Raw genomic sequence first — 10952 nt, 5'->3', positions numbered from 1 at the left:
CGGCCCCGCCCCTTCCTTTCCCTCCCCGTCCCTTCCCTTCCCGCCACCGCCGGCGTGCCCGGGGCCGCCGGGCCGCCTCCCCTCGGCGCCACGGTTCCGCCGCAGTCTTGTCCCGCCGGCCGGGGGCAGCCCCGTCCCGCCGGCGGTGCCGCGCCCCCGGGGCAGGGCTGGCTACCGGCGCGCCCCGCGCTTCCCCGCCCGCCTCAGGTCGCGCCCCGGCTCTCCGTCCCGCGCCCCCCGCCCGCCGGGTCATGCCCCTGCCCACCGACACACCCGACCGCCGCCGCCCACGCCGCGGAGACGGCGCGGGGCAGACGCCTCGGGGCCCGGCCCCCCGCAGCCCCCGCCTCCGCCCCCGCCCCCGGGGCCGGGAGGGGCCAGCGCCGCGGCGAGGCATGCCGGGCCCCTGGGCCGCGGCGCCGCGCGGGCCGGCTCGGCGGGGCCGGCAGTGAGCGGGCGGCAGGCCCCGCCGCCGCCATGAAGAGCCCGCGGGAGGCTGGGGAGCCGCCGCCAGGTCAGTGCGCCCCGCCGCGGCAGCGGGGCCGGCCCCGGCCGCCTCCCGCAGCCCTCCTTCTGCGGGCGGCCGCCGCTCGCCGCCGGGCAGCGCGGGGCGCCCGGGCGCCGGCCGGAGCCCTCCTCGGGGCGCCCCGACGGCGGGGGGGGGGGCCGGGCTGCGGGGTCTCCGCGGCGGGGTCGGCCCCGGCGGAGCGGGCTGGGCGCCGACTCGGGCCGGGGGAGGGAGCCCGGGGCACGGCCCTGCCCGCGGCGGGGAGCGGGCGGCGCTTGCCAGCCCCTGCGGAGGCCGCGGCCGCCGCCTCCGCCCTCCCCGAGGCGCGAAGCTGCAGGTTTCCCCAGCAGCAGCAGCGATGTGGAATTACTGGCTCCGTCTGTAAGTTCGTTGCGCCGAGGAGCGGGCAAACCGGAGGGGTGTTTTCGGTGTTATTTACAGCCGCAGCACGTACTGGGTTGTATCTTATCTCAGGACGGCTGACAGTCATCACTGAAGAAGTCTGGGTGTGCTGGGAAGCAGGGTGACTGGAAGCTGAACATCCAAGAAAACTAAAGTTATTACCCTTTGAAGTCTTCACGTAGGAAAGATGTACCTCTTCAGTTAATCTTGGGACTTGACAGAGGCCCTGGATATTAAGAAAAAGGGGACAGAACCGTAGCATGCCAAGAAAAAATGACGACCACATACTTACAGATCCTGGTTTGAGGAGAATCTGGCAACTGGGTTTTCATTTTTTCTTTAGGATACTTAAGAGCATCTTAATCTAGATTAATTAAAAAGACTGACTATACCAATCGGTATGCTAGTCTTCAAAGTCATGATTAAACAGTGGCACAACTATGAAAAGATATTTGGAAAGAGTCCAGAATATCTGTATTGGCTTGTCCCTTGTTAAAATAATAGAAGATTAAACCCAACTATCTAAAAAGTTTTATAAATAAAAGTACATCAAAATGAGACCACTCCACATGATGTCAAATGCATTTTTATTCCCATCTTAAAATGTAGTTGACCTTGTGTTAACAAAACTTTTCACAGGTCTTTTCTAGGTCAAAGTTAAGGTTATTGAGAAAAGCCCTTTATGATTAACTCACTTTGATCGAGACTGAAGTAGCAATAACAGGCACAACTCTTCAAGTCCTTCGAGTGGTAAAGGCGTTTCTGAACCTGAAACCACCATGTTGCCAACCCTATAAAAATAAAAACCGAGGCAGAGGGATGGAGTTACTTGTATTCTGGGACTTCTTGGTAGAGATTGTTCTTTTTCCCTCTTCCTTATGTTGAGTTATTGAAGGAGTCGATACAAAAGGCCAACTGGTGCCATTTGTGAGCTTTGTTAACCTAAAATTACTCACATAATTGCAGTCCCTGAGGAAAAAGACAGCTGTAGAAACGGCTCAAATCTATGGGGCTTCTAAGAGATCAACGCCTAGAGATCGTAGTTGAGTCTGTTTTCTCACAGTTTGGTTTAACTCCTTTTGTGGCACAGAAAGACATTCAGACACAAGAGGAAGGAGGAATACTTGTGCCTTATCTACTGTTATTTAGGAGGGGATACAGCTTTATAGTTAGGGGGTGGCAGGTACGTCCCCCCACCAAAAAGAATAAAATGAAACTTCCAAGGAAAAGGGGGTGGACTGTATGGCAGAGTGATCCAGGTATGGAACAATAAAGCAGTACAAGATTAAAACAAATGCTTAACTGTATGGAAATACCAAACCTACATTCCCCTAAGAAAGAAAAAATACCTGCCAATCAGATAAAGTAAAAAAACATTTCTAAGTCTCTGCCACTATAGTGCTGAGGACAAGCTGACTTTAATGCCGAGGTATGGAAAAAGCATTCCTGTATGGATTGACATCTTTCATGTTTTACTCACAATGGGGTGTTTTCACTACAGTTGACTGCATCCAGCTGAAAGTGCCAGTCATTCAGCAGTTGTACCACTGGGACTGCGGGCTAGCCTGCTCCAGGATGGTGCTTCAGTAAGTGACTGCTTTGCTTTGAATGGGTGGGAAATCCCATCCCATGGGAGAGGGGTAGCGGGAAGCAACATCCAGGGAGAAGAGGTGTGCTGAAGCAGCTGCGAGTTTAACTTAGTTTTACGAGATCACATATTCTCAGGTACCCTTGGAGAGTTACCGCTGCTTGGGCCTGGCACAGCTCCCCAGCAGGAGCAAGGGAAAATATAAACTAAGATGAACTTAAGACCCGTTTGAATAATTGACTGTTTTGACAGATGCAAAATATCTGATCAGCTCTATGAACTTTGCCAGTTGGCATGCATAAGCTAATAAAAAGTTATCCCTCTTTCCTGTTGTTATAATTCAGAACTGGTACTTAGCACACAAATTCACCCAATTCCTTTTTGTGTTTTCAAGTGATGGGTAGGTGTATCCCAGATTATGAGTATATACTACCTCTGTCCTGCTGAGTCCCCAGTCTGTGGGATGAGTGGTTTTGTTCCAGGAGTAGTTTCAACTTCAAAACAATGCATTGTATTGCCCTTTGGTTTTTTTTTTTTTTGGGTTTTGTTTCGGTTTTTCTTTTTTTGAACTAGTAGCTGTCCTGCTGAACTCCTCTTTCCTTCCACAGAGGAACATGAGCTTAGGTGCAGGAGAAATACCTATTTAGATGTCCACTTAGTAGATATGAAGCAGAAGATTTTCATTTCTCTCCATCCCTTCTGCCAAGACGTTAGTCCGTGTGCTGGTAATTTCCCATCTTGACTACTGTAACCTCTGCCTCTTTATTCCCTTTACCTTTCTGCCACTCCAGTCTGCCCAAAACTCAGCTTCCAAGATTAATCTTCTCACCCTGCTGATCTGACCTTGTTTGCCCTGCATCCTCAATTCCAGTCTTTTTTTTTTCTTCCATTTACTTCCATTTGTTTTCTGACTTCCAGAACTCTCTGTAACTGCCTCTCCCCACCCCTTTGCAACCTGTCCCGAGCTTCCTCCTGACTTCATCTCCCTTTTATTGCCTTTTGTGCCATCAGTGCCTAAGACAAGCTTCCTTTGAGTATTTGCCAACTTCCTTTACAGTTCCTCCTTTTGAAATCCATCTATTGCGTGAAGCAAGTTTTAGTCTTTAACACTTCTTTCTGTGTTTGCTCTAATATGCTTGTACATTTAGACTGTAAGCCCTTCAGGACAGAGTTCTGTACTTGCTCAGTATAGCTTGCCTATCGTACAACACCTGTACACTTCTAGCACTATAAAACAGTCAAGATACCCGTACATTTCCAATTAAAAAAGTCAGCAATAAATCCAGTTAAATATTCCCTACTCCTTTCCCTTCCCTTAAATTTGTGGCTCCTTTGTGGGTTGGTTTGGTTTTTTTTGTTATTTCTTAGCTAAGCCCATTGTTTCAGTTTTTACGTCCTGTGATGTGGAGGCTTGGGCTACAGCACACATTTTGCTTCTCCTAAGATCTGTGCTTCCCTTCCCCTGCCTTTCCTAATACCATAGGTACCTGAATCATTTGGACAATGATGAATTTCAGAAAGCCATCCAGGAACTCCACTTAACGAAGAGTATCTGGACTATCGACCTGGCCTACCTAATGCGGCACTTTGGTGTTAAGCATAAATTTTGCACCCAGACACTTGGAGTGGACAAGGGCTACAAAAATCAGGTTAGTATTCTTATCTACTGGGAGACAGCAGACAGTTTTAAAAGCCCTGTGTGTCATGCTGTGAAAGCTCTGTTGTGTTACTGACAACTAACCACAGTTCCTGTAAACGAGGTTTACCAATTGCCAAAACTGGCACAAATCGGTTCTGAAGGCAAGGCTAGATACAATTCCACATATTTTACATCTTTGATTCCATAATACGAATTTTTTAAAAAGTTTTTATGTAGCACTCATGAAAGTTTCCAGCCTATTTGACAGCCTTGGAGACTGAAGCCCTCTATTTATCTACAGAACAGGTACGGTCTGGGCAGCAGCAGTGCTAGCTTCCACACCTTTCCCACCGCCAGGCATCAGCCCTGACCTGGAAGAACCACCTCTAGAGGCAAGAGGGGAGCTTGGCCTCTTCAAGATTGCCAGCAAGGGGGCCAATGAGGGCCTATAGTGGCAATGGCTTTTCTAATGCAAGCTCCTGCCCAATATGAACCAGACAGGCTTCTTTCATGTAGGCAGCTGAATAGCCACTGGATGGAAATTACGACAGTAACTGACAAGGAGTGAATTTAAACTTACAGTTTAGAGCGGGAATCCTTAACCTGTTACTGGTGAACTAAGGGAGAGATCTCTTATCCCATAGCCAGATCTTCAACTTATGCAGGCCCTTGCTAGCAGGGGTTGTTAAGTGGTGGATTACCTAAGGTAAACATCATTCCACTTCATAACTTCTGTTATCTCCACAGTCATTTTACAGGAAGCACTTTGACACAGAGGAGAATCGAGTGAATCAGCTCTTTGCACAAGCCAAAGCCTGCAAGGTGCTGGTGGAGAAGTGGTAAGCTTATTGTTTTCTTTCCTTTCTCCTTGGAGATTCTGTGGGCCCCATGCTTTTCTTGGAGTCACCAAGCTAAACTGGTGAAAAAGACTGAAATCAAGCCCTGAGCCTTTTTTTGTGAACACACAGAGTCTTTCTATTGTATCTGTCTCAAAAAAAAAAAAAGTGGACATCAAGAGTTAATAACAAAGTTTGAGGAAAAACAGTCAAGACACTGAATAAGTGATTTGAAAATGCTGACAGGAATTGATTATTGTTTATGTTTTGAATTTGATTATCCATTAAAATTACCCAGTAGGGAGTGCCTACGGCACTCTAATTTGCCATTGTTGGAATTAAGGAGAGTGCTATGCAGGCACACAAGCCATTGTTCCCAGAGCTATGCAAACATTATAGCTCTGTTCCTAGACAGACACACAAAGAAAAAGCTAGCATATGAGCTTTTGCCAAGGGGAGGATGAAATAAAGAGCCTCTATGAAAGAACTGCAAACCCAGGAGAAGGGGAAAACCTGCAGAAATGTATCGCAACCATCAGTGATATTCTACATGGGAAATAACTTAAGCGTCCATGTTCAACTTGAGTTGCAGCCCTTTTTATAGTGAAACTGGATTTGGATCTCTGTTGTTGAAGTGGGGTAAATGATTAAGTAAGAGTAAGAAGAGAGGGTACAGGGCAGCCACAGCAGCATTTGAACGCTGCAATGCAACTTTCATTTAGCAGAATTGTTAAGTGTCCTTTTTAACATACATGCAGTCTGTATGGCACCATCGGTTTAACTAGAGTTGTGACAGGACAGAAGGGACAGTCAATCCATCTTGCTTTAGCAATCTTAAGATTGTGGCCTTGATCAAGGTGGGGACAGAGGGCCTATCTACCTGTGCAGTACTGAGGCTGGGGCATCAAAGAAGAGAAGCAACACTGGAAAAGATTAAAAAGCACATGAGTTCAGTTAGGTAGTGCACCCAGTCCTGACATCTGGAATGTAGCCATGGAATGAGTTTCTAATGCGTATGGAATACACCAGCTGTGTCAGTGAAGGGCAGCTTTTAACAGATGAGATTATAGGTTATGTTTGGTTAATACCCATTCTCTGTAGGAGGTACTATAGAAATAAAGCCTCAAGAGCATCAGGTAGTCCAACATTGCAACTGGGAGAAGCATATTCCTGTGTGACAGAGCCAAATTTGGGCACGTCTTAATTTTGTTAGTGATTATACAATATTTAACCACTCAGTCAATAAAGATTTGGTGCTTCAGAGATAAGCTTTTCTAAGAGCAGGGGAGAACACTTAGGATTTTCCCACATCAGAAGTCTCTCAAGTTACTGAATGAGTTGCCAAGTCCTTTAATACTCTTCTCTGCGGCATCTGATACATTCTGAGAATACATTTATATTACTGCAGAATCCAGAGCTGTTGCTCGGCACTTCAGTAGCAGCAATGAGATCAAAAGACCTTGAATGACACAGGTTTTGTCAGGCTTTGCCTGTTGCAAAGCTTGCAGGTTTTAACAGCAAAAAGCTGTACCTGTGAGATAAAAATGCCAGCTGTATGTCATAAGTACTGTCCATCATCACACACTTCATTGTATACCAGTCTCTGTCCTGAACTTGTTAATAAGCATGTCTGATTTTTTTCTGCAGCACAGTAACTATTCAAGACATCCAAAACCACCTGTCCCAAGGTCATGTAGCCATTGTCCTAGTGAATGCAGTCCTGCTATTGTGTGATCTTTGCTCAAGTCCTGTCAAATACTGCTGCTTCCTCCCCATTGGACAGAAGTGCTTCTGCAGGAATCCTGACTACCAGGGCCATTTCATTGTGTTGTGTGGCTACAACAAAGCCTCAGGGAGTATTTACTACAACAACCCTGCCTATGCTGACCGTGAGTAGCCTGTTCCTTTTGGGTGGATTCTCAGCCAGTGCATTACTAACATGTCTGTAATACAGAGCCACAGCTGGTCTTCCCCCAATAGTGTACATATATTTCAAGCATCACTAGCCAATTTGTCAGAAGGGGTTTTGCCACATTAATTAAATCAGTGCTGTATTTTGTGCTGTGATTTACCTGAGGCATTGAGATACGCATTCTAGCAAACTTGTTTGCTTTCAGATGGGTTAGTGAGAGATGCTGAACTGTTGTTCAGAATGTAACAGGATGGCCAATTTATTACGTATTTACAGCATTACTTCAGTGAGCACTGCCTTTGAGGTGAAAAGATCTACCCGAGTAAAGCTGTAACCTAAGCTGATAGGACTAGTCTGTGTATTAGTTACTTTTTTTGTAGAGGCTGCTAGACCCAGTGTAAGAGCCTTTCACAGGAAAATTCTTCTGAATTTTTAGTAACGTGTTGTTCCTCCTTAACAGGAACATGCTGCACCAGCATCAGTAACTTTGAGGAAGCCAGGACAAGCTACGGCACTGATGAAGATATTCTGTTCATCTACACAGACAGCTGACATCCACACCTGATACTTCTGGTCCTTTCCTGTGCAGCCTGCATGGCAGCTGGCTGCTTGTCTCAGGACTCCCCTGCAGAGACCTTGCTCCTGAATTGCAGTGGGATCTTAAACAAGGGAGGCTTTATAGACATTGATAGGACTATATTGCAATGCTGTCTTTTACCTTTTTTTTCCCAATGATGCATCTGATTTTGCAATGTATGTCTCAGTTTTGGGGTTTTTTTTTTTCCCCTCCTCATTTTCAACATTGCGCATTTGACAGCAGTTATAAAATACAGGCCCAGAGCCTGTTCACTTTGAGCTTATTTTCAAATTAAACACATGAGAAAAAAGCACCAAATTAATGAACTTTAACACTTGGTAATATATGCATAGGTTTAGGTAAACAAAACCAGGAAAAAAATAAATAGAAAATACATGTTTCTCTCTCTGTCAAAGCATCAAGGGCTGATCTTCGTCCTAAATCTAGGGATTTGAGGTTCAGCAGGGTATTATGGAAGGAAAAAATACTAAGTTAAACCACTTTTAAATAACAAAAAAATGCCTTGCTGGCTCAAGGAAACTTCTGTGTACCAAATTCACCTCACACAGATTTAGCATTTACGCCACTGCATTAAATTTTGAATTGTAGTTATTGGTGTTGTGCCCTTGTACTACAAACTCAATCTCTTTTGGCTAAATCCTCTAGGATGACTGCTCAGAGCTCTGTATTGCCCCAAAAGTTTAAGTGAAGATATTTTATTTGTACCTAAAAGTCTTTATTGCTCTTTGCACAAACCTCTGAACATTATGCCACCCACATGTGCCAGTTTCTGTGGAATCCATTCTAAATACAAACTTGAAACTTACTAAGCAAACACAGAAAATTATCATCCACACTAATGGTATACATTCTGTGTGTAAATTGTAAATATCTGACAGCATATACTGGATTGTAACTAAAATGCTGAATTGTAATTTGAGCCAAATTTTGCTATTGGTATTAGTTCAGTGTCCTTCTAAGAAGAGCTGAAATCAATTAGGAAAAGAGGGAATACAAATAGTCTCCTTGCTACAAGTTAAAAGGCAGAAACTCAGATTTTCTAGCTCTTATACTTACAGCTGTATTTGCATTAAGTTGGAGTTCCTGTATTCAGACATTATCAAGTGAAATTGTTAGCAGCCCATTGATAATCCTTTCATGTATTACCTGCGTTTAATTACTTCGCTGAGGAGCACTGTAAAGTATAAGAAGTAGCCACTTATTTCAGATTCATCCATCACAATTTCCTACAAGTCTTGATCTCCAGTCTTGCCTACATTGAAGTGGGTAGAAGAATCAATGTTAATACTGATGTAAAGCTGGCAAAATTTTATTTTGCACTTAAGACAGAGATCCCACACCTTTGGCATCGTTTTAGGAAAAGAGCTGTTCAAATTCTGGAACTGCGTGGAGTAATAGTAAAAGGACATTGTTATTTAGTGGTGGAAATAATAAATAGGAATCTACTTTCAGCATGGTAAAAACATTTTTCTAATAGAAAACATTTTATCAGTTGTTGACTTGCTGAAAAATGTCTGGAAAGTGTTCAATAAGTATGCTTAGTAGAATCAAGAGTGCTCCTTTGTAGAGAGGCTAGAAATAGTAACAGACATTTAAAATGCAGTAGCCTTTAAAAAGTTCCGAACAAAAAGTATGTGACAAGAAATTTTCAGTGTATCAAATTTTGCTTATCATTGGTGAAGCTGGAATGCATTTTGGCACTTATACTTGCAAAATGAGTAAAAATTAGGATGTGATTTGTGAGCAGAACTAGTACTTTAGTGCCACCAGCAGAATCCCAGAAAAAAGGTACAAAACCTGTTACAGATAATGCCTTCTGACTCCTCCAAATTAAGTCACCAGAAGGCTGATCTGTGGATTTTTATGTCCAAGCCCAAATTCATAATGTTTGATTTACATTGTATTAGCTATGTTACTAATTAACAGGTATGTAAACTACAGGTTGATAGAGTACTTCCTTAACCCATGCATTTCCAGGTAGGTAGTTCATTCAATACCATTAAACTGCTACAGGATTTATTTTAGAACAGGCTTGGTTAGCTAAATAAAAACGATTCTTACAAAAGGCTTATAATTGACGTTTAGCCTCTTACTGGTTCAGTTATCCAAATATGAATCTTGAGCTTTTACATAAAACATGAACTTAAGGGCATGCTAAGTGTTCTGAAGTGCAGAGATAGATGTAACAATATTGACTGTTAAATGTTTGGTGCCCAGGGTTTAAATACTTCAGGAAACTGAAAGATAAAGGAACAAAGCTGTTAAAGCTAATACAGGCAAAAGGAGGGCTCCACCATTGCAACAGGATCTCTTATAGCCGTCGAATGGAAGATAGCTATGAGAGATGAAAACACAAGGAAGACGCAAAAGCCAAGTGAAAAGACGTATTTATATGACACAAATTCAGATTAAAAAGCAGCTCACTGCGCAAGCATTCAGAACATCTGCATTTTCTGAAACTCTGTTTCCCATTACAAGATTTTCTATCAAAATACTCATTCTGAAAATGTTTTGTCACTTTGTTTCTTTCATGTCAATAGCAAAGGAAGGGGTATTTTACATGCAGGGATTTTATACATAAATATATTTTTATTTGTAATTAAGCCATTCTCAATAAAGGTTTAAAGTCACAGATAACCCTGTAACATAATGTAGCAAGTGCATTTATTAGCTAGCTTATGACAAAAACTATTGGAAAAATCTTCAGAGGACGTGTTATATACTTAACTGGAAATGGCACAGCTGAAACTATCATTTGGAAAAAAAAATTAAGAGTGCAAATGTTTATTTCAGCTACAAATTCATATTGCTAGGCTGTAAATTGTATTCATTCTGCACTTCCTGAACACCTACTGCATCACCTGAATCATACAAAACAAAATTCCAATATACACTAGTAGCCGAGAACAGGCAACAGCTGCTTTGTGTACTCCACAACCACTAAGTATTCTACTGGAGTGCAGCTCCAGGGGAGTAGTTTTCATTATCCATCCTGATCTGTAATAGCATCTCTGCGGCTTTCTGTTCACAACGAAAAGTATGCAACTACACCAGCCTTGCCTATGCTTTAGCTAGCATTTCTATTTTTGCCTCACAACACCGGCACTGAGCTTCTGAAGATATTCAAAGCATCTATCTGCAGCACTACTTTTGCACCTTGAAGGAGCCCATAAAAGACATTGGTCCAACTGTGGTTGTAATACGTAAAGGGAAATAGAAAGAACCAAAGTGGTCTTGTTTTACAGTACCCACAGATCTTCAAACAACTAGGACATGTCTGGGACATTACTTAGCTCTAACAGAACAGCATCAAATAGTTTGCAATTTAGAAAAAGACAGATGAAAACAATTTATGCCTCCTTTCTCCCTAAATTTTGCATTTGGGTAAATAGACACATAATGCAAAGCTTATGTAAAAATTTTTATGTCCTCTGGACTCATCATCTCCATCAAACTATAGCACAGTACT

At 43.5% G+C, this 10952-nt stretch overlaps 1 protein-coding gene across 1 annotated transcript; it reads left to right on the top strand.

The window, feature by feature from the left end:
• The first annotated feature begins 477 nt into the window (after positions 1-477).
• Positions 478-10104, top strand: GUCD1 (guanylyl cyclase domain containing 1). Its single transcript, XM_075718427.1, has 6 exons — positions 478-514; positions 2412-2496; positions 3982-4147; positions 4885-4976; positions 6621-6862; positions 7346-10104. Exons 1-6 carry the CDS (start codon positions 478-480, stop codon positions 7435-7437), a joined length of 714 nt encoding a protein of 237 aa, XP_075574542.1. The 3' UTR covers positions 7438-10104.
• Positions 10105-10952: the final 848 nt, after the last annotated feature.

Source organism: Pelecanus crispus, chromosome 11, assembly GCF_030463565.1.
Source record: "Pelecanus crispus isolate bPelCri1 chromosome 11, bPelCri1.pri, whole genome shotgun sequence".
Lineage (NCBI taxonomy): Eukaryota > Metazoa > Chordata > Aves > Pelecaniformes > Pelecanidae > Pelecanus > Pelecanus crispus.
Note: the sequence above shows the minus strand (reverse complement) of the source record. Positions and strands in the feature narration are given on the sequence as shown.